The 18816-nt window shown below is 37.1% G+C and overlaps 1 protein-coding gene across 15 annotated transcripts in view; it reads left to right on the forward strand.

Annotated features, from left to right (window-relative positions):
• The window catches only part of CSNK1G3 (casein kinase 1 gamma 3), a 169281-nt gene that overhangs the window by 89630 nt on the left and 60835 nt on the right, over window positions 1-18816 (forward strand). For 14 of the 15 annotated variants that reach the window (XM_043514308.1, XM_043514309.1, XM_043514316.1 and 11 more), the window contains 2 exons: window positions 11590-11738; window positions 13608-13842. The exons of the other annotated variant lie outside the window; for it this stretch is intronic. In XM_043514308.1, coding sequence (XP_043370243.1) covers window positions 11590-11738; window positions 13608-13842 — 384 coding nt within the window. The remainder of the gene's footprint in view (window positions 1-11589; window positions 11739-13607; window positions 13843-18816) is intronic. 15 annotated transcript variants of the gene reach the window in all.

An 18816-nucleotide genomic window follows, 5' to 3' on the forward strand; every position in this document is an offset into this window, starting at 1 on the left:
CATTTTAAATAGAGCTGATCTGAGCTCTTGAGCTCCTTCAGAATGATTTTCATCTTAAACAACTTTCACAATACATTAAACTTTTAAAAAATGTATGGACAAAATTTTACTTTGCCGTTAAATTCTTAGTTTCGTTTGCTGCTACTGAAGACTTTTTTATTTTTATAACAGCTTTCTCCATCCTATCCTCTCCTGTTCTTCAGTAAAATTATAATCCTGTCATCGTATTAGTTTCTTGCTTTGGGAATTAGTTGTCTTATTTGTGGGAGCACAGTACAGGCTGTAATTGGAGCTCAGTGGATTTTCCATACACAGTGTCTTGTTTGGTCCTATAACTTTAGTTAGAGGTCAAATAATAAAAGATGGGACATGAGCACAAATTGCATGGTTTAATATACTGGTAATTAGCAAACATGGTAGAAACACTGACAGTATGAATATAAGGTAGGTTTGAAAGTTTCCCGTAGAACCACAGTGGTTAACTACTGAGTAGGTGAAGGGGTGGAAGTACAGAAAAGAGAAGAATTTTATAGTTGTAGTATTCTGGCCTAATATGACAGTTTGGATTTTTTTAGTACAAGGCAGTAATTCTGTGAGGAAATTTTTTGATAGTGGTAGGATTCAATATGAGTGTTGTACTTAGCAGCTGCATACCAAGATTGATTTTTTTTTTTGTATTGTATTGTATTCAATTAAGAACTCTGCAGTTGTTGTAAATAATTATTTACCATCTTAATGTAAAACAAAAGGTGACATTCCATGCTAATTCTTTTCTAAAATCTGACGTGAGGTTCATTTTCTTCTATAGTCAGATGAATTATGTATTAGTGTGACAAGAAATTATGCAGTTACGCTACTGAAATAGCAAAGCGGAGTTGAAATAAAATTATCATTGGCAATTTACAAATAAGTTACTTTTAGATTTCTAGTGGTATATACACTTTCATTAGCCTTAAGACCTAAATTGAGACTGAAATGACCATTTTAAAAGGGAGGAAGATGCTTTCTATGACAGGATATTTTTCTAAATGCTTTCTATGACAGGATATTCTCTATAGATCTTAGGCTAATTTGGACTGACTTGAACACCCAGGAATTGTACACTTCTGTGTTCTAACTCTTAACCTTGTAGGGGAAAAATTAGACTACATACAATACAAAACTATTTGTGATCGAGTAAGGATTATTGACTGTTTGGATTGGACCCTTGATAGATGCCCAAATTAAACAAGCCATGAAAGAAAATTTTAAATAGCCTATAAACCCTTTCGCTTTAAAACATTTTTCTTCTATTCATTTTAATGTGCATACTTATTACAAGTATATTGAAGGGTTTTTAATTTAAAAATTAAAAGTATCCAAAAAATAGGAAAAGTGAATGCAGAATTATTTGTTTCAGAGTAGCAGCCGTGTTAGTCTGTATTCGCAAAAAGAAAAGGAGTACTTGTGGCACCTTAGAGACTAACAAATTTATTAGAGCATGTTTCCTATGCATGCAGTTACATTTTTATTCAACGTTTTCTTTAACTTTGTTGAACTGATATGCATTGACAGTCCATTTTAAGAAATGAAACACAATAACAACACTTAACTCTTACATAGTGCTTATGCAGATATATCTGCTAGACAGGGAGCCACCTCCTTTTGAGTTTCAACATTGTGCTGACAAATTTGATGGATCCATCTTTTGAATTCCTAGCTACATGTTCCCTCTTCCATCTAGCCATCAAAACAGCCTTTTTAGTAACAATAACATCTGCTAGGCGGGTGATGGAAATACAAGCACTAATGGTAGGACCATCTTTACACTGCATATATGTACAGGGTGACCTTGGGACTTCACCTGTAGTTCTTGCCAAATGGAGTGGATGGCACTGGGGCCTATGTAGGCTTAGGGAAAGACTTGGAGAGGCTCCGAGCTACTGCAATGATCAGGAAATTGGGAGGAGGCGCTGAAAGTTTCTAAAAATTGTAGATAATTTTCTAGCACAAAAGGTATTATACCCAACATGAGGTAACTTTATTTTGTACCTATTTATAACGGATAAAGATGAATTAGTCAGTCACTGGACTGGAAGCTAGTTGCATAGTGACCAGGGGTTATGACTTGATTACATTACATATACATATGGCCAACTTTAGGATAGACCCAGCCAGTTATGTATGTACTTGATACTTCAAAAGAGAGAACTTTCTAAGGCTGAGAAAACTTATGAGCAGGATTAATTATGAAGCCAAAACTTAGAAAAATGTGAATGAAAATTTGGAGTTCTTTAATAGTTTGACATATTTTGGTTTTTGGGCTTTCACAAAGAAGCAAGAAGGGCAGCAATGACTGAAAGTGCATACTGATTCGGTAGCAAAGAAAAGGCAGGAGTTGGAGGATAAAAAAATCAATATGTAGCAAATAGAAAAAAGAGGAAATAGCAGTTGATATAAACTTCAAATTCTGAAATGCAGAAAAATGATAGGGGAAGCTGAAGACCTGAGGAAAAAAATCTCTGGGTGGCAGGAATAGGGACAGCAAGGAGTTTTTAAAAATGTTAGGAACAAAAGAAATCTTAGCAGTGGCATAGATGGAGAGGGCAAAATTGTTAATGATGTGGAAATGGCATAAGTCTTTATTTCTGTTCTGTATTTGGAAAGGAACAGGGTGATGTGCTTGTATCACATGAGTATGAAGAAGTACTTTCCAGTCCTTTAGTAACTATGCGGGATGCTAACATTTACTAGGGGTAACCATTTTGAAATCAGCAGGTCCCGGTAACTTGCTCCAGAGAGTTCTAAAAAGAGTTGGTTGAGGAGATTTGTTCTGCTGATATTAATCTGTAATACATCTTGGAATACCATGAATATTCCAGAAGAGTGCTAACGTTGTGCTAGTATTCCAAAAGAGTAAGTGTGATGACATGGGTAACTATAGGCTTGTTAGCCTGACATCAGTCCCAGTCAAAATAATGGAAATATGGATATGGGATTCAATTGAAAACTAAAGAATAGGAATATATTTTAATGCCAGTCAACATGCTTTTGTGGAAAATAGGTCTTGTCAAACCTGATTTAATTCTTAGAGATTATCAATTTGGTTGGTAAAGGTAACTCTATAAATGTATTCAACTTTGGTAACACATTTGACTTAGTGCTGCATGAAGTTCTGATTTTGAAAATTAGCAATATACAGCATCAATAAAATACACCAAGTGGATTAAGAACTGCCTAACAGACCCAAAGTGTTTGTCAGTGAAGAATCCTCATCAAATAGGGCTGTTGCTAGTAAGGCTCTGGAGGCATTTATATTTGGCCCAATGCTGTCCAACATTTTCATCAATGATCTGGAAATATAAAATCTCTGCTGATAAAATTTGTGGATTACGTAAAAACAGAGGGAGTTGTAAATAATGACAGAATAGCCGTACAACCAAATGCAAAGTTGTACACCGAGAAAGAAGGAATGTACCCGATACCTACAAAATGAGATCTCTGTCCTGGAATGAAGGGACTCTGAAAAAGGTTTAGGTGTTGTAGTGGACACGCAGCTGAACATGAGCTCCTAGTGTGATTCTGTGGCAAAAACAGTTAAACCTGATCTTTGGATGTATAAACAAGAGTAGTGAATAGAAGTAGAGAGATTATTTTTATCTTTGTATCCCATGGCATTGGTGAAACCAATACTGGAATACTGTGTACAGTTCTGGTGTCAACATTTTAAAGAGGATGTTGACAAATTGGAGTGGGTGCAGAGAATAGCCACCGACATTATTTGAGGGCTGGAGAAATGTTTTACAGTCAGAGATCTAGAGTTCAATCTGCTTATTTTATCAAAAAGAGGATTGAGAGGTGACTTGATTAGTGTATAAGTACCTTCATGCGGAGACAATACTAAAGGGCTTCTTAATTTAGCAGAGAAAGGCTTAACAAAAACCAGTGGTTGGGAGTCAGATAAATTCAAATTGGAAACAGGCGCAAGTATAATAGAGGAAGATTAACTATTGGAACACATTGCCATCTATCCTGGTGGATTCTTCATCCCTTAATGTCTTCAGATCAAGACTGGATGCCTTTCTGGAAGATACGCTTTAGCCAAATGCATGATGCTGGACTCAATGTAAGAGTAACTGGCTGAAATGTAGTGGACGATACAGAAGAGGTAATCTAATTATCTGTCTGGTCTTAACTCTGAGAATCTATGAAAAAGGTGGGTGTTATAGGGAAAACCAAAAAGGTGGGTTCAAGTGCTGAAGAGGAGGCAGCTGCTGAAGGGGTTAGTTATCAAAGCTTGCAGCTCCGCAAAAGCAAATTACTTGAGAGCTGCAGTTGCTCACCACTCAAGTGGCTGGCACAGTGGAATTGAGGGTTAATGATTGACTGTAGTGGACCTGAAAAGGGTTATGTAGGATTTGGAAGACAGATTGTCATGGTTGAGTCTTAAAGTACAGCAATTAAAAATCAATAATATCCCATCTCCATACGCAAGAGATGCTTGATGCATTTTCTGACTAAATGGAAAATTTGTAATTCTAAAAAAGCTTGTTAGGATGACTGCTAGAATTATGTTACAGTTGAAAGTGGGAAGAAGGTGAGAAAGTAATCACAATAATGGTTTTAATGCCTTTAATTCACCCCTTTTCACAGCTAAAAACTCTTTGATGGACCAGTATAAATGTACCAAAAATGCAGCATGTTTTCCACTGTATGCCAGATGGTGAGGATTGGACATGCAGAAAGTACTTAATTAAAAGCACTAAATTTGTGAATAAAAAATGTCAGTCACAGGTATTTTGATATACCCTGAAGTTTGTCAGAGATTTATTTGCAAAAACTTTGTAGGAAGGGCAAGTCGGTTGTCCTGCTGGATACAACATTAAATATTATGTAATACATGATGCAGCTCTTCTGTTTTACATTTTCTTAATCAGTATTTCTAAGCTGACTTTATATTTTAAATGTACTCTTAAGCCTTCATAAAATAATCATTCCAGATTACTACATATTTAATTCACTGAAACAAAGACATTATTTTAAATTAATCAGTCAGAGGTTTAGTGTGTTCATATCAATGCTTTTAGAAAAAGGGAACACTAATTTACTTTGTTTCAGAGTGGTAGCCATTTTAGTCTGTATCAGCAAAAAAATGAGGAGTACTTGTGGCACCTTTGAGACTAACAAATTTATTTGGGCATAAGCTTTCGTGGGCTAAAACCCACTTCTTCGGATGCGTGCAGTGGAAAATACAGTAGGAAGATGGATATATATGTATACACACAGAGAACATGAAAAAAGGGGCGTTGCCATACCAACTGTAACAAGATCAATTAATTAAGGTGGGCTATTAGCAGCAGGAGGAAAAAACCTTTTGTAGTGATAGTCAGGATGGCTCATTTCAAATAGTTGACAAAAATATTAGTATGGGGAAATAATTTTTACTTTGTGTAATGACCCATCCACTCCCAGTCTTTATTCAAGCCTAATTTAATGGTGTCCAGTTTGCAAATTAATTCCAATTCTGCATTTTCTCTTTGGAGTCTGTTTTTGAAGCTTTTTTTTGTTGGAGAATTGCAACTTTTAGGTCTGAAATTGAGTGACCAGGGAGGTTGAAGAGTTCTCTGACTGGTTGTTGAATGTTATAATTCTTGATGTCTGATTTGTGTCCATTTATTCTTTTGCATAGCGATTGTCCGGTTTGGTGATCTCCATAACAATAGACATGTTTATGAAATTTCACCAACTTTAAATTAACTTCAGATTTCCCCAAAATTCAATCTATGCCTTTAGAATAAATGATAATCACAACCAATATTACACTTGGCATGTCTAAGAGGGATTTAAAGTCTGTTTTTAACTGGAAGAATGGACTTATCCTTATTGTATAGTGTCTGCCAATGCTTTCATAACATTGCGAAATAGAAAAAAGGAGATGTGGACATGTTTTGGCACATCTCCCATACACGACTGCCATTGTTAACTCTGCCTACATATCTGACAATGCAGCCAAGCAAATTCCATTCTACAGCTGTTTCCTCCGTAACCAGTATGTAGCTGTAGAAATGAACTACATAACTTTAAAGGAAACCCAAAAAAGCCTGCTAGTTTCCATAGGTTTTTCACAAGTATTTTGAATGCCTTAAAATATTACAAACATATTGAAAAGCAGTATTTATGGGCAACAAAAATGGCAATGGAGATGAACAATTCCTGAGACTTTGGCGTTAACAAATCTCTTACTCGTGATCCAGTGGTAATAAAAATAGTTCTGTTTTTAACTGTGGTGGTGTACGCAACAATATTTTTTAACAAGATGCATCTTCAATTCCGTGAAGTGTTAAACTATACTAAGTACTTTGTGGACTATCGTTTTCATTATTCACAACTTTTTCTTTTCCCCCCTTCAAGCCGTTTGCTTGCAACAGTTTTACCTTGTGCTAAACATTTCTCAGCTGAATGATTGTGGAATGTTCAGTTGCTGCAATTTTTGTTAGAAAAAAATACTTGATGTGAAAAATGTGTTTTGCTTTTCCAACTTTGCCAACTCTTGTAGGTACACATACAGAAATAGAAAATTCTAAAGGTATGATTTTTTCCTTGCCATAAACATGTTCCCCTTGCATGTCAATTTGTCCCATTACAGTTGCTCTTTTTTTCCTCTTTTTATATCTCCAACTGTCTATGCTTCCTCTTTCTCTAAATCGTCTGGCTCTCATTCCTGAATTTCTGCACCTACAGGTCCATTGGATAAGCCAGAAGTTTGGGTTTGGGTTCCAGAAAATGGAAACAAACCACTTAAAATTTTAAGTTACGATATCCTTTTTCGTATATATAAAGCCATAGACTTAGGTATGGTAGAGATATGATTGTTTTTTTGTTTGTTTGTTTTTGTTTTTGTTTTTTTTGGTGGTCATTGCAGTAGCATCTATACAATTATAGTGGTACAAATGTACCTTATGCTGGTATAGTGTATTCCCTTTCCCTTATGTAAATAAGCTATACTGATATAAACATTTATGTACTGGTATAATTGTGTCCACACTAGGGAGGTTATATTACTTTAACTATAGCAATCTAGATAAAATGGTACATTTGTGAGCTAATAAAGCCCTTAATTGTTTTCAGAAGGTGGAAAAGCAAACACACTGGTTTGCTGTTATGGTCTAGCAAAATGTTTTTTACTACAACCACCTGTAACAAGCAGAAAAGGAGGAGAGATGCTTTCAATGGGGCACATATGGAGGGTGGCAGCTGTTTCCATTGCTACATTTGTGGCACCCACAGTCGGGTACCACCCAAACATGCCCACATGCCATGGTCTGCTATAAGGCTAAAGTGTTAGACCTTCAAGTGTTGGACCACATGCAAAGGATTGCTGGATTTTAGTTGCAAGGACACCTACACAGAACCGGTTGTAGGTTCTGGGGTCAGAAAAGATGGGTGCATGATTAAGACACCTAAACAACCTTAATTCTATCTTGTAGTGACATCATGAGGAAAAAATATGAAAAATATCTAATGTGCCTTTAGAAATCAGTTTAATTCTAGATCCACAAGCACTAATATGCAGCAGTCATAATTGTATGGTTATTGTGTGACATCACTACAGATTTGATTTAAGATTGCTTTGATGCATTTTTATATCTTCACATGTTTGGGTTTCTTTTGAGTTTATCCTTATCTGTAAATCCATAAAAAGAAAAGGAGTACTTGTGGCACCTTAGAGACTAACAAATTTTATTTGGGCATAAGCTTTCGTGAGCTACCGCTCACATGAAGTGAGCGGTAGCTCACGAAAGCTTATGCCCAAATAAATTTGTTAGTCTCTAAGGTGCCACAAGTACTCCTTTTCTTTTTGCGAATACAGACTAACATGGCTGCTACTCTGAAACCTAGAAATCCATGAAATTTAGAATATTTGTTCTTGGGATAATTATATAATCCCTTTAATTTTTACCTTTAATTAGTGATATGTACTCTCAACTGTAACTCTGTCTTTATGTATATTTGTCTGTGAAGATAGATAGTGTTCTTAGAATATTTTAAACCACATGTTGGGTCTGAATTTTTTACTTACTGTTGAAAGTATTACTTAAGATTACTATAAGTGAAAGATTATAAAGAAAAACTTTTTTATCACTTTGCGTATATTACAGTACTTCACATATAATCTGTTTCATAGTTTCCCTGTGTAGTCAATTAGTCATTTTTATGCTTTTTATGAGTCTTTAACAGAGTGACCGACAAGAAAAAACATTAAACAAAATAGGAAAAGGTCACTATAAAACCACAAAAATTAGCAACAGAATTTGTGAGCATTTATAGTAAGAGTTAAAAAGTAATTTTTTAAAAAAGAAACAAGTAGGCACAGTGAGTGTCCTTTCCCTAAACATGTTTGTTGTACCCAGCTGGTGATCTCTAAGGAGAAATATGTCCATGGCTGCATTACAGCTCTGGATAAATCATATTAAGCTAGAAAAAATATTATTTTTTGAGAAGATTAGATTATAGAGATTTTGAATCAAAATTAGATATTTGTGTTCTTGTATGCTAGTACCCAAATGGTTTTTCATCTAACAGCTTTTTAATATGGTGATGGTATCTGAGATTTGGGATCAAAGCAATATATTTGGGTGTATTCTACATTATACTTACATGAGAATAATGGAGGACTGTCTTCATTTCTAGTCGCAATGCCTTGACAAAGACTATGTTAAAAACCCCATAAAGAGTTAAATTGAAATGCCAATAGACATTTCTTATCAGATATACCATCAAACATAGAAAGAATTGGAAAAAGATTAAATGAAGTACATTTTGAATACAGTCTAGGGTAACATAAAAATAATCCTATTAACATCCCAGTTTTTGAGTTTGCCAGCATGCTTTCTAATTGTAGATCCCAGGAAGATCTCTAGGAAGTGCAAAGGATCATGTTGTTCTGTTACTATCCGTAGACTCTATGTGCTATTCTTAGTACCAATAAACTGAAAAGAGATATGAACGAGAGAGTGAGAACAGGATAAAGATGCCAAATAAGCTGTAATTACAGTTCTGTAAGTGAGACTGAACACTGTTTTAAAGTATTAAAAGTGGTTACAGTCTTCATTTAATTTCTAAATTTAATCTATCAAATGTTTCCATTCAGAAAGTATGTTGATGAAGTAGTTAATTCTTATGTGAATCAGTAATTTAAGGCGGTCATGTGGCCAACGAAAGGTGTTCATGTCTACATTGCAAATTTCTGCTGGCAAAGATATGTCGGTCAGGGGTGTGAAGAAATGTGATCCCCAGCTGACACAACTGTGTCAGCAAAAACCATTATGCCAGCCATTATGTAGTTGACAGTTATACCAATAAAATAGTAGTTTGCTTATATAAGATGCATCCACACTAGAAGCACTTTACTGATATAGTATACTGGGAAAGTGCTTTTAGTGTAGACATGGCCAGTAACGCAAACTCAGTAACAGATTTTCCCAACTCAGCACATAAGATTTTATTAATGTAACTGTGTTACTTCCAAAAGATACTTCTATGGCTACAGCACTGGATGCTGTGTTGAGAAACACACATTCCTGTGTGTTTTCTGTTAATTTTCTGGTTGAGTGAGATGAAGAGCTCTAGTAGTCACCAAAATTAATTATTTTTAGATAGCCTATAATAATGCCTCATGCATTCTGCCAGGCATTTATGGAAAAAAATAATAAGAAAACTGGATGCCTACATAAATGCACTTTTTGTTTTTAAAGTATCCTATTACTATTCAATTTTCTACATATTTTAGTAAAAGATGGATTTTTGTAAAACAAATAGGACTTAATTTAGATACTAAATCTCAAAAGTGAGCAAGATCCATGCAGTTTAGGGTATCGGTGGGTAGTGATCAATCTATCGGGGATCAATTTACCGCGTCTAGTCCAGATGCGATAAATCGATCCCCAAATCGATGCCTGTACTCCACCTCGGCAGGAGGAGTAAGCGGAGTCGATGGGGAAGCGGCCATGGTTGACTCGCCGCCTTGAGGACGGCCAGGTAAGTTGAACTAAGATACTGCGACTTCAGCTACACGAATAGCTTAGCTGAAGTTGCGTATCTTAGTTCGAAAAGCCCTCCTCCCCCCGGCAGTGAAGCCCAGGCCTAAGACTTGCATCGTGTATATTAAATTCATAATGTTGAAGAGATATTGCAGAACACACATGACTTTAAATTTAGGTTTTGTAAAAACAGGGTTTGCAAAAGTCAAAATGTTTCCATGAACTTAAATAAAAATAAATCATTGATAAGGATTTTCTAACAAATTTTCCCATACATATTTTGCAATCCAGCATTGCTATTTTGTGCTACTGCGTAAGAGACCAGAAATGAAATGGATTAGGTATTGGCTTGTTTCTTCCTGTCTAAGATAAGACAAATGCAAAATATCAATAGCATAAAGTTTAAAGTTTAGTTCTCCAGTTTTAATGATGAAAGATGATGATAACAGCATAAAAGAAACTAAAAAAAAAAAAAGATAAATCATGGTTAGATGCCTAACTCCCATTGTTTTCCATTGAAAATCCCACTAGGCATCCATCTGCATATTTAGGTGCCTGAATACTTTTGAAAATTGAAAGAGAAAAATAAGCTTTCTTGCTTTTTCAACTCCCAAGTGATTTCTATCTAGTCCAGATGAAGGAAGTGTTCTCTGCACCTGCTAGATAACTGAAACCAAAAATAATTCAGGCAAAAACTTTTGTGCACAATAGCAATTGAAAGTACTTAACGTTTGGAAAAATGTAAATACCATCATTCACTCTGTTGTAAAGACTGAAAATAATAAGATATTTAATGCAGTACATGAAATTATGACCTGTTTTATAAAGGCTGAGTTGACCTCAGAAATTAAGCACGTTTTTCACTTGATTCTTTATGTAACTAAAAAGAGCACCCTCTATCTCATTATTATTTGAGGAGGGCTCATTGATGCAGTACATTTTATTTATGTAAATGATTTTAATAAATTATAATGTTTAGACCTTAACATAGCTTGTCATGATTTCAAATTTAAATTTTAAACACACTTATTTTTTAAAAAGGAAAATGTATTTAAATTATATAAAAAATCCACTTTAAGAAAATCTGATTTTTGTTTTTGTTTAAAAACAAACAAAATTACTTTTATTCATTCTGGGACAAAGAACAATAGTTGAAATAAAGTTTCATGAACTGAATTTGCACTTACTATGTAATGGGTAGCTCTTGATTCTTTTTTTTAAAAAAGGCTTTCATTCTTTCAAAATTGTCAAATACCTAGTTTCCAGAAGAAGCTATGAAATGGATACAGCAGGAATAATGAAGTTAGCTGCTTTAAACACTTACTTTTTCATACAGCTTTAATATCAGTTCTTTTATCAGACAGATAAGTTTTAATGTGTAGATCCAACTAATCAGACTTAAAATGAATATGGCTGTAAGCAAGGAATAAGGTATATGTTTACATTTAGGTAAGTTCTCTCTCTCTCTCTCTCTCTGTGTGTGTGTGTGTGTGTGTGTGTGTGTGTGTGTGTGTGTGTGTATATATATATATATATATATATAATATAAAATACATTTTTTCTTTTCCAGACGGTATACCTCAGGTTTACTATTTTGGACCTTGTGGCAAATACAATGCCATGGTGCTAGAACTACTGGGACCTAGCTTGGAAGACCTATTTGACCTGTGTGATAGGACGTTTTCTCTTAAAACCGTTCTTATGATAGCTATACAGTTGGTAAGTATAAACATACGTGAATTTATATAGTTATTAATTTGAGTGTATTCATTAGTCCAGTATGTGGACAGTCTTTGTAGTAGATTAAATACTAATTTATCTGATAAAGGATCTATAGTTTATAACAAGGGTGAGCAAACTTTTTGGCCTGAGGGCCACATCAGGGTTGCAAAACTATATGGAGGGCCGAGTAGGGAAGGCTGTGCCCCCCCAAACAGCCTGGTCCTCGCCCCCTATACACCTCTTCGCACTTCCCGCCCCCTTACTGCCCCTCTCAGAACCCCCGACCCATCTAACTGCCCCTGCTCCCTGTCCCCTGACTGCCCCCTCAAAAACCCCTAACCCATCCAACCCCCCGTCTCCTGACTGCCCCGACCCCTATCCACACCCCCACCCCCTCACAGGCCCCCCAGGATTCCCACGCCTATCCAACTGCCCCCTGTCCCCTGACTGGGGAGTCCCTGCCCTTATCCAACCCCCCTGCCCCCTCACCATGCTGTTCAGAGCAGCAGGAGCTCGCCGCCCAGCCAGAGCCAGCCACGCCACCGTGCTGCCCGACAGGAGCAGTGAGTCAGCATGCTGGCAGCACGGCAGGGGGAGGGAGGACGGCAGGCGAGGGCCAGGGGCTAGCCTCCCTGGCCAGGAGCTCAAGGATGGTCCCGCGGGCCATAGTTTGTAAACCAGAGGTGGGCAATCTCTCTTAAATTGTGTTGGCTGTATTGCAGTCCTTTAAAGGACATACAACAATGAATTATTACTTAGTTGTCATTTTTTCTGTGCCATAGTTTTTGCCTTAGTCTTTAAGGACAGTTGCATAAATTCAGTATCTGTTTTGAAGAGCTCATTTAATTGCAGCCTAAAGTCATAAGGCTCAGTTTGACACATTTCCATTAGAGTAAGCAAATTAAACTCTTAACATAGGCATTTGCCATCTTACACATTGTCTTAGTCATAAAATTAGGAAAGTGCAATACAAAAATGCATGATACAAGCAAAATTGTTTAAATGGAAAATCTGAGGTTTCAAGGCATTTTTCTGAGTAGCCTGCCGTCAGACTAGATTAGAGTAAAAGCCAAATAATATTGGTTTTATATGCATTGTCGCAGATTTATATTTACTAAGTAATTGCATCTTTTAAAATCCAGATATATAGCACACCACTTTTTTTTTCCCACCATGAGTAAAAATTTTAAATGCCAGTATTTCAGTAATAATGGCATTTAAAATTAAATAATCAGTGTTGTTTAAATGTCACTGACGAGGGGGATATCCTTTTCATGGCATGAATAGCAAAGATTCCATTAAAAGGCTTACAACAGCACAAATGCAAAGTCATTTAACAAGCATTCTTTTCCAAATATAAAAATGGTTTTCAAACCTTAATTTACACATTTAGGAGGAAAGTTATATTCATATTGGCGATGCACTGGCTAAAATTTATATGTACAGAACATTGTGTGTCCTTACTGGTCCTTGATGCAGATAGCAAGACAGCATAATTCCAGGTCTTATTTTCATATCCAGTCGTGCACGAAAATGCATTCAATACAGCTTGTTCATGGTTGACTTTACTTTGTTTCTTTTTTTGTGATTCATATGAAGCTGGTAAATGTAGATTTTTTTATATATTTAATATGCAAGTGATGGAGTGTATTTTCCTCTATACACGTGCTCATGTCTCATCAACATTAAGTGGAATTTAGGGATATGCAGAGAGGAGAACGGTTGTCTACAGTTTGTTTTAAAGGTGATAAGACTTCCATATATATATATAAAGCTGATGTAACAATACTTGTTTGCATCTACCACACTTTCTTGTAGTAATTTGAAGCTTAAACTAAACTCTGTCCTTTCTTCTCTTTAATAAAGATTTCACGTATGGAATATGTCCATTCAAAGAACTTGATATACAGAGATGTAAAACCTGAGAATTTCTTAATAGGACGACCAGGAAACAAAACCCAGCAAATTATTCATATTATAGATTTCGGTTTGGCAAAGGAGTATATAGATCCAGAAACAAAGAAGCACATACCATATCGAGAACACAAGAGCCTAACAGGAACAGCCAGATACATGAGTATAAACACACATTTAGGAAAAGGTATGTTGCATTTTAAATGCAGAAACTAGTATTCAACAACTATACTAACTTTATATGAATTGGTATTTACCTCTGAATCATCCAGTTTGCAGATTGTTAAAGAAACAAATTCTAATCTATGCTAATCAAAAACTAAAGACTTATGCACTCAATTAAATTGTTATTAAAACCCTATAAAAATAAGATTCTCTTGATTCTAAAGTCATTCTACACCATATTATCTCAGATCATGATCATATCTGTTTACAAATATTACAGTATGTTTTGTTTTATGGAATGGTTATCTAACAAGGGTGGCCAAACTTACTGACTCCCGCAAGCTGCATACGACTTTTCAGAAGTTTGAGAGCCGGGCACACCTGCTGGGGCTCAGGCCTTCAGACCTGCGGGAGGCATCTGAATGGGTTTGGGGCTTCAGCCCAACTCCTGGTGAAACACTGAGCCCTGGCAGGTGAGTCTCAATGGGCAGAAGCCTCGAGTCCCCACTCCCAGCTGGGCAGAAGCCCCAACCCTAGCACCTAGCAAGGCAGAGGTCCTGAGTCCCCCCCATATCGGTAGGTGGAGAATGGGATGTGTGTGTGGGAGCGTTCTGCAAGCTGCACCACAGTTTGGCCACCCGTGTTATATAATGAGGATGAAGAATGTGTGATTAACTTTCTTTTCAAAATGTGTTTAGAAATATCACAATTTTTGTTGTTTTTTAACTTACAAAGTGAATATATTGGGTGTGAAAGGATTGAAGTTCTCTAAATGCAATAATAGGTACAGCTTAGACAGCAACACTACAAGATTTCCTTGCCAGCTTGCCTGATCCCTTGCATGGAGAAAGACCACTCATTGGTTTCAAAGGTAGTTCTAGTTTTGATGCCGATTGAGTCTTTTGCCCTTCTGCTCAGACTACCAAGTAGGGTTGTCAGTTACGATATGAACACTTTCCATAAAGAATTGTATTCTTTGATTAAATTAATGTAGGTAACTGAAATATCTGTATATGATCACAGCAAATATTAGGTATTAAGGATTATGCATTTAAGATTTTTTTTATTTTACTTGTGTTTGTGCACACCGTAATGTACATTGAAAGAAAAATAAAACCCAGCTACTAATGTATTAACATACACAGATCCAGCAAACAAAAGTAATAGAAATCACATGATTAGCAGAGACCAAACATCCAGTGTTGTCTGAGAGAGCTTCTTCAAGAAATAATATTGAAATAACCTATGTGACTTAATTAACCTCTGTCTTCTTGAACACATTCTTAAATGTTATCTAAAGGGAACCTGTTGCACATAGACACATGAAGCCTTTGTCAGGGTTTCCTCCCCACTCTGAACTTCAGGGTACAGATGTGGGGACCCACATGAAAGACTCCCTAAGCTTATTTTTGCCAGCTTAGGTTAAAAACTTCCCCAAGGCACAAATCCTTCCTTGTCCTTGGATGGGTACTGTTGCCACCACCAAGTGAGTTAGACAAAGATTCAGGAAAAGGACCACTTGGAGTTCTGAGAATATATAAAGGGGAATGGCTGCAACTGAAATTCAGTTCTTTTTGGCAGCAAAAATTAAAGCAAGCCCCAAATACTCCTCTCTTCTGCCCCTTTTGAGAACTCTTTCTTTTTTGTGTATATAGTCAGAGAGATTTTTTGTATATTTTAAAAAAAAAATCCGTACCTTTGCCATTGCAGGCATCATTTGGGACTGTATCCTCTTCACCTAAAACCAGTCCTAATAGGATTGCTCTTTTTTGCAGGTATTTTTCCTTGTATGGGTTCTCTAATTCTGCAGGTAGCATGGCTGAAGTAGCTAAGAAAATGCAATGTTTTTTTATGTACAGTGTTTTTTCATAGAGTTAAGGCCAGAAGGGACCATTAGATCATCTAGTCTGACCTGTATAGCACAGGCCATTAAATTTCACCCAGCTACCACTGTATTGAGCCCAAAAACTTGTTTGGCAAAAGCGCATCTTCTAGAAAGGCATCCAGTCTTGATGTGAAGACCTTAAGAGATGAAATCACCACTTCCCTTGGCAGTTTGTTTTATGTAAACTATTACAGATGACCATGTTTAGTATCTCCAGTGCTGGGCAAAGGTTACAGCTCAAGAAGGCATGTGCTTTCATTCTCTTTCTTCAGGGGAGCCTGCAAAGATTGGAAGTACTGTCTCAAAATCTAACTGATGGAGGGGGGAGGGGGAGAGATTTTTAAACTCCTTGTCAATTGAATTTGGCACCAAACATCCATCACCAACATTGAGGCATGTTGATTTTGAAGACTTGCTAACCTGACTTTGTATTGAGCATAAGCATCACTGAGATTGTTGCTCTCACCTGGGTTAAAGGACATTGAAGGTTAGTGCCCTGATTTTCCTGTTTCGAGCCCAGCTAAGCAGGCTGGAGATTCCAAGTTGCTATCAGCTTCTGAGCATCCAGGATTCTGTCCCTGGATGGAAGTAGTAGTAGGGGAAGAAGGGCCACGCTTCTGAGAGAGTAAGTTTAGCCTTGGTGTCCTGGAACCTCAGTCTCGGTCTCACTGTGTCAAGACACTCAGAAGGTGGTTTCAATATTTTTATTCATTCTGGCTTCTCTGTTAATGGCAGTGGTCAGTGAGAAAACTCAACAGGCTTCAGCAGACTTCAGATCTTTGATCTGCTTTGCTACATAGTAGATGAGGATTGCAGATTACCGAGAAGCATGAATTCCTCACATGGGTTAAGATGTTGGCCTTTCTAGATCAGCCCAAGAAGAACAGAAAATGGATTTCTAGTCCCAGCTCCAGAGGCAAAGCTCTTCCTGACTTCAGGTTTGACAGAAGTCTTTTTAACAGTATTGTTCTACTGTGAGCAGCTGATCCTTCGCATCAAGTTTCAAGCAGCTAGTTAGCTGAGACAATCCTCAAAGATGCCTGCTTTCACATTATCTGTTTCAGCTCATTAAATATACTCCCAGTCCTGTGTAGTGGTGAATATTGTCCTTTGGTATTTGTATGGCACTGAAAGTTTTCACCAAATGCCTAATTGTCATAACTGCTTTTTTCAGACAGTTTGGCATCCATGTTTCCTTATATTTAAAATAATAAGCTGAACAGATCACTTGCCCCATGGTATGTCTTCGGCTCTCAAGAAAATGTGCACAGTGTTCCAATTCTAATAAAGAAAAATCTACTTTCATCTTGGCACAAAAGATGGAGTTAAGTGGAGACTCCATGACTGCAAAAGCTTTCTTGAGAGAGGATATGTTTCATACCATTATGGAGACAGAATCCTTTTATAATCCCAGTCTGAAAAGTATATTGTGGCTTTTTACCAACGTTAGGCCTGATGATTCCATGTGCTTATGTGACACCATTGCCCATTTTGGATCTTTGCTGCTACAGGGAATGCTGTATATCACTGAGTATACTAGCAGTGCAGGCAGAACTCGGCATCAGTGGCAGATCTCTCCTGGACTGGGGACAGAACTTCCTGTACTCATTCCCTCAAAAGTTTATTTGGAAAGTTACAGGTTAGCACCAAGATACTGTGGCCTGGGCTCTGTAGTTTTGATCTTCTGATCTACTTGAATTGATACCACCACTGTAAGACCCGATGTACTGTGTCATAGCTTCTGTCTTTTGTGTCTGGGATGAGATTCTTCACCCAGCTCCAGTCTCTCTCTCAAGTTGACAGTCTAGCTGTGGCATTTCTGGGCATGCTCGCTCGAAAAGTATTCTACTCGGGTATAAAATATGCTATCAAAAAGCAGGAAGCTTTCAAGCAGATATATCCACTTGATGAAGTGGAAGAGAGATTTTCATTTTGACAGCTTAAAAGTGAGTAGAACCAATATGGTGATCCATTGCTTTTATCTTAGACTGTTATACTCGGAAGAATATGAATGGTCTTACATTATGCTCACTTGGTTGCCATCTCTGTTTTTTCTCCTGGTTGAATTGGTTGAAAAATTTTTTTTTTCACTCTGCGGTTAACAAGTTTCTGAAAGATTTACTCCATTTTTCTGCTGGTGCATGAACTAGCTCTATCATGTTTCAGAGTAGCAGCCGTATTAGTCTGTATTCACAAAAAGAAAAGGAGTACTTGTGGCACCTTAGAGATTAACAAATTTATGAGCTGTAGCTCACGAAAGCTTATGCTCAAATAAATTTGCTAGCTCTACCATGTAATTCTAATTTTGTTTTCAGAAAACTTCTGGAACCTCTATTTAAACACTTGTCTGTCTATTCTCTGTACCATTTGTATGAAGATGCCTAGCTTTCCTCCATGAATATGACATCTGTTCAGTGCTATCAAAATACAGCATGATTGCACTGTTCCACAGGTGTAAGGTGGTCCTGCATCCTCACCCCCAGATTCTTACCTAAAATGGCCTCTGATTCTACCTCAATCAGGTCATTAACCTGCCTCTTTTTTCCCCCAAAGCCTGATTTATAGGTAGGGAGGTCACTTTCCATATTTTAGACGTCTATATAAGAGATCACATCTATTCACAGGTTCCACAGACATCTTGTGATATGTGGTGTTAAGGCCATAGATCAAGTTACCAGTTCTGAAAGGCTGTCCAAATGGATCATACACATGATTATGACTTAAGTGTTCAATCTCCCAAGAGTGGGTACTCGTAGGAGAAGTTCTAAATATAAAAGTTTCTTTGCCTCTGTAAAAGTGTGTTTTGAAGATCATCCATCTGAATCCATACTTTCCATAACTGCTGTCTCTGTTTCACCAGCCTGGGGGCAAACACCCTCTTCTCTGTCAGTTGAGTCATTTGCATTCTGGCAAACTACCACCTGGCAATTTCCTGGTCCCAACTCCTCTGTTATCACAGGCTTTGGAGCTGCATTTTGATTTAAGGAGAGACAGTTAGTTTCCAAAAACTTATCAGAAATAGCATCCTGAAAAACTGGGACCTGGATTGGGGTAACCTCTGCCACCCCTTTCTCTGTCCCCGAGGTCAACTATGTGACTGCCCCTCTCCAG

The sequence above is a fragment of the Dermochelys coriacea genome, chromosome 5, assembly GCF_009764565.3.
Source record: "Dermochelys coriacea isolate rDerCor1 chromosome 5, rDerCor1.pri.v4, whole genome shotgun sequence".
Lineage (NCBI taxonomy): Eukaryota > Metazoa > Chordata > Testudines > Dermochelyidae > Dermochelys > Dermochelys coriacea.